This window comes from Eurosta solidaginis, chromosome 4 (genome assembly GCF_040869045.1).
Source record: "Eurosta solidaginis isolate ZX-2024a chromosome 4, ASM4086904v1, whole genome shotgun sequence".
Taxonomy (NCBI): Eukaryota; Metazoa; Arthropoda; class Insecta; order Diptera; family Tephritidae; genus Eurosta; species Eurosta solidaginis.
The window spans coordinates 22,629,248-22,634,766 of record NC_090322.1 but is presented as its reverse complement, the minus strand read 5'-3'; the positions used below and the strand labels follow the sequence as shown (position 1 = coordinate 22,634,766).

The following is a 5,519-nucleotide window of genomic DNA, read 5'->3' as shown; positions in this document are numbered from 1 at the left end:
TTATTTCAAATAGTAATAAAGAACATGATTTTTCTAATGACGCTCTTCATAAAATAAGAGAATATTTTTCGCTTGTTCGTTCTAAAGTGTTTCATCATAATAAAGAAAATTTTTTCGTTCCTAAACAATTAGAAAATTGTGAGTATGTTTTTGTTAAAGTTCTTCGTAAATCTAATTTAGAATCACCTTATGAAGGACCTTTTAAAGTTATCTCTAAGAAAAATAAAACATTTACAATTCAATACAAAAATACTATTAAAAATATTTCAATTGATTTACTTAAACCAGCAAACATACTTATTAACACTAATTTAAATACAAATACATTAAACAACAAAAAACAAAAAAAGGTTACTTTTAATATTAATTAATAATTTGTTTGTTTCAAATTTTCTTGGAGGGGGAGTAAATATAGTGTTAACTACTTTGTACTCTTTACTTTAATTTTTAAAATAATTTTAATTTAGTTTTCGTGTTAACTTAAAATTTTGAATAACTTCAAAAAAAGAAAATTCTAATTAGTTTTAAAATATCTAACGAAAATAGAGATAGATGAAGCGAAAAGACGGACGGAGGAGTGAATAAAAGGATTAAGAAAAAGTGAGGGCAGAACAACGTCTGACGGGTCTGCTAGTCTATATATATAAAAAGAAGTGTACATTTTGATTGTCACTCCATAACTCGAGAACGGCTCTACAGATTGCCATGAAATTTTTAGGAAAGATACAGGAAGGAGAGATGATGGTTAGTTGATTTTGAAATCCCAAATCGGTTTAGTCATTCTTGAGTTATGATTTTTTTTTAGAAAAAATTCAAAATTTGAAAAAAAAAAATAAAAAGAAGTGTACATTTTGATTGTCACTCCATAACTCGAGAACGGCTCGACAGATTGCCATGAAATTTTTAGGAAAGATACAGGAAGGTGAGATGAGGGTTAGTTGCTTCGTCGGGAATCGCTGCTACTCTATTGGATGGTGGACGAACAGTGCACTCTGCATTAAAATTGCCGTTGAATGTGCAGGTATGCTTATATTTATTGATTGATCACTTTAAGATTTAATCGATATTAATTAAAATGTAATTATTTTCAAATTAACAGGTGATTGAACATCCCACGTGCAATATTTCAAGAAATTCTGCGATGGCAAACGTTTTGCAGCAAGCAGCAATTATTCTATTGGATGAATGTACAATGATGCATAAAAAATTGCTGGAAGCATTACACCGTACAATGCAAGATCTACGTCAGAATCAAGAAATTTTTGATGGTGCATTAATATTATTGTCAGGGGATTTTCGACAAATATTGCCTGTGGTTCCACGATCAACAACGGCGGATGAGATCAACGTATGTTTAAAGTCTTCTCTTCTGTGGCGACATGTGAAAAATTTGACATTGAACATAAATATGCGCGTTCAATTCCACAACGACCAATCTGCAGATCGGTTCTCGAAGCAATTGTTAGATATTGGCAATGGAAAAGTTCGAGTCGATAATACAAATGGATTGATTACTTTGCCGAACAGTTTCTGTACCATTCTCCAATCAACAGAAGAGTTGATTGAAAGTGTGTTTCCAAATATTGTTCAAAATTACAGGAATCACAATTGGTTGAGAGAACGCGCAATACTGGCACCAAATAATTTACACGTCAATGCAATCAATTATCAGATTCAAGAAAAATTGCCAGGTGCAGTGACATCATATAAATCTGTTGATAGCGCAATGAATGCAGATGATGCAGTGAATTATCCAATTGAATTTTTGAATTCATTGGAACCACCTGGTATGCCACCGCATTATTTGTATTTAAAGGTTGGCTCATCAATTATTTTACTGCGGAATTTAAATGCACCAAAACTGTGCAATGGCACAAGATTAGTAATAAAAAAATTCATGCCGAATTTAATTGAAGCGACAATATTGACCGGAACAGCGAAAAATTAAATTGTCCTCATACCACGTATTCCACTGATTCCAACAGACATGCCATTTGAATTTAAGCGTTTGCAATTCCCAGTGCGTCTATCATTTGGCATGTCCATCAATAAGGCACAAGGACAAACGCTTCAAATATGCGGATTAAATTTGGAGGAGCCGTGCTTTTCACATGGACAGCTATACGTGGCCGGCTCAAGAGTTGGAACTCCAAATTGTTTGTTTGTGCTCGCTTCCAATGGGCAAACTAAAAATATTGTATATCCAAATGTTTTGGATTGATATTAATAATTTTGAAATACAATGCATTCATTTCATAAAAAAAATGTATAATCTTTAATTTTTTTTTTTTTTGTTGGTTGCTACGAAGTGCAACGGAGTCCGCTAGTTCTCCATAAAAATACATGCAATCTACTCACAATGCACAAGCATGTGTTAAACTCATCTATATGAAAAACTGCTTATGTGTCGGAGCTGTAAAGGCGGTGACGCAATGACATTTTTCATATAGATGCGTTTAACACAAGCTTATGCATTCCAATAACATCGCCACAATCAACCAAGATGTTGCGTTTGTAAATATGAAGGAACTTCAGACTTGGCAATTGTAGCTTATTACGCCTTGCCTTTTCAAATACAAAATTTCGCGAAGCACTGTTGTAAACATTCTCCCTATACAACAAAAATACTTGATGACATATTTTGTGTCGTATTCGATTGTTATATTGCAGTTTTCAATTGCGAAAGATGTTAGAAATTTTACCAACCAGTGGGAAAAATAATTTCACTTGCAAAGTGTGCCAAGACCCTTAAGCGGGAGTCATTGGAGCCGTATGTCGTATCGTTGTAGTCGTATCCCTAACGTAATCAGCTGTTTATCGTTACGACGGTAAACCAAAAGGGCATATTCTTAACCTAAAAATATTTGAGTTGGTGAATTTATTAACTTTTTGTGTATTTTATTTATTGTTTTGGATACGTTTTGACTAAGAGAATTATTTTTTGTGGAATATGTTTGTAATTTTTTGCGTTTTCTTCATTTTCATGAAATTTTCACGATTTTTGGGTTAAGGCACCATTAATCGATCGCATTGGAGATGGATATGGATATGGGTATGGTTACTACTATGGCGTTAGGGTTAAGGAAGTTTAATTTGGCCTAAAAACCGATTGGTTGGCTACGACATTGTGAATGATAACTAAGTGTGATATCTTCGGCATAGACGTCAAAATTCCAAAGTGATTGGAACACGTGATTTGTATTTGACTATCGCTGTCTCATTCTGTATCTCTTCCTATCACCCGCTGAAGATAGGCGCCGCCATATTGAACACCCTGTCAAAACGCTAAAAAGTAGCCATATTGAACAACCTGTCAGGCATTTGACAGATAAGATATCACACTTAGTTATCATTCACAATGGGCTACGATACGGTTACGACCATTGTTTACTTTGGATCACCTAATTTGTATTTGACTATCGCTGTCTCATTCTGTATCTCTTCCTATCACCCGCTGAAGATAGGCGCCGCCATATTGAACACCCTGTCAAAACGCTAAAAAGTAGCCATATTGAACATCCTGTCAGGCATTTGACAGATAAGATCACATTTAGTTATCATTCACAATGGGCTACGATACGGTTACGACCTTAGCGGCACCAATAATCGATTGCATTGATTCCCATAAGATTGGTCGAATCAGCTGTTATAAGGTTACCGATACGGTTACCGATAAAGCACCAATGTCTGCAGCTTTAGCCAAAGCAAATGTCAAATTCTTCTTATGATTTGCTTGGAACAAAATTGGGGAGTTGGCTACTTTTCAACACCAGATGGCGCCAGTGTCGCTCATTCTACCGTTCTCCATAAAAATACGTGCAATCTACTCATAATGCATAAGCATGCGTTAAACTCATCTATATGAAAAACTGCTTATGTGTCGGACCTATTAAGAGCAGAAGTTATTACTCACACATCCAGGCGCAAATAGCAAGAAGACGAACGTGAATATCAGATACATAACGGATAAATAAATAAGCAGATGTTCGAAAAGGCAGCATTCTGTTACGGTCTGCTGTTATGGTCTACGGTTACGATCCACTTGGGAGCGTTTTCGTGCGAACACACCTAGCGACTGGTGATGGGACCTAAAAGTTGCGATGGAAAAGTATCGAAACAAACAAGAAAAAAAGAGATCGAAAAAATTGACAGCGCCAGCAGGCAGGAAAAAAAATTGCGGTAAGAGAAAATTGATTTTTTCCTCAAAATTGCCCAAAATTCCGGGATAAGCAGCATTCCCACATAAAAGGAAAACCAATGGGCAAACGCGTTAGCTGTTAGTTGTGGAAAAAATTAGCATAAAACTGGAGCAACAGGAAAAGCAAAAAAACCAATTGAAGAAGCAGATCGTTTTCCATTTTGGCGTTGCTCTTGATGTTGCGTTTGCCGTAAGCGTGAAGAATTTGTAATTGGCAAGTGTTGGAATTATAAACCATTGCCAAATATATTAAGTTAGCCCAAAACAACGACGGGCTTGTAATTGCTTTAATTTCGGGAAAAAGGGGTAAACCCGATTATAATAACGAGCCTCCATCCCTTTTAAAGCCTCGTACACATGCCCCGCCACGATAAAACAATCGTTCAAATATTAATATCAATCATCATCATAATGACAAGCAGCGATTGGTCATGGTCACAATAATTGTCGTAGGCAAGAACAAGGCCAACCACCACGTCAACAACGTAGCAATCCATTAAATTATCAAGCGGGAGGTAATGCTAACGGTGCTTATGCTCCTAAACAGCCTAACTATCAAAAGCAGAGTGGCTCTGAAACACCAGCTATAACAACAACAACAGCAGGGTCTCGAACATAGGCCTGCTGCAGCACTACGTACGACAACAACGACCGGAAACAGGGTGAGTTCGTTCCGGGACGCGGACTAGTTAGGAATATTATACCGTTAGTATTAGTTCCTTTTTGTGGGTACTTAATGCAGCCGCAAGCCTTAAAGAAAAAGGGGGAAATGAAAATTTTTTTTCTTCTCGAAATTTGCTGCTTTTGTTTTTTTCCGATACGGTCCGATGTACATATGTACACCTGCAAGTAAATTCACAGCTGCAAAAGATATTAACACATATTGCTAGCTATTTTCTTCTCTAACACGTTAAGAAATGTTTAACGAAAGCTGCGTAAACGAAAGTCAAAAATGTTTTGGCAAGAGATTGGAAAAACTTAAGTAGACACTTAGAATATCTGCAAACTTTGCGAGTACGCATTTTCACATTTTCTTCCATATAGAAATAATTTTCCAATCGTAAGCTAAAGTTTCAATAATAATTGTCAAAAATCATCGGGAATTCGGTTAGACTACAACCTTGTAATGCCAGCCTAAAATTAGTGAATTACATACTCAAACATTTCAATAAGGTTCTAAAGTAAAATTTCGATTTTTTTTTCAAAATGATTTAGAAGCTGGTTTACAATTCATCCAAGTTTTTCTTAATAAAAAAAAAAAGAAGGAAGAAAATGAATTTGAATTTGCAGATAATCTTTGGTGCTAATTTTTAGCTCGGAA

At 35.6% G+C, this 5,519-nt stretch overlaps 1 protein-coding gene across 1 annotated transcript; it reads left to right on the top strand.

The window, feature by feature from the left end:
• Positions 1-322: 322 nt before the first annotated feature.
• On the top strand, positions 323-3,001 carry LOC137249275 (ATP-dependent DNA helicase pif1-like). Its single transcript, XM_067780593.1, has 2 exons — positions 323-1,021; positions 1,100-3,001. The coding sequence occupies exon 2, from the start codon at positions 1,142-1,144 to the stop codon at positions 1,946-1,948; it is 807 nt and encodes a 268-aa protein (XP_067636694.1). The 5' UTR covers positions 323-1,021; positions 1,100-1,141; the 3' UTR covers positions 1,949-3,001.
• Positions 3,002-5,519: the final 2,518 nt, after the last annotated feature.

What these genes read in the sequence shown, in the direction of transcription:
- LOC137249275 (XM_067780593.1), top strand. Translation starts at nt 1,142, where the DNA reads ATGGCAAACGTTTTGCAGCAAGCAGCAATTATTCTATTGGATGAATGT.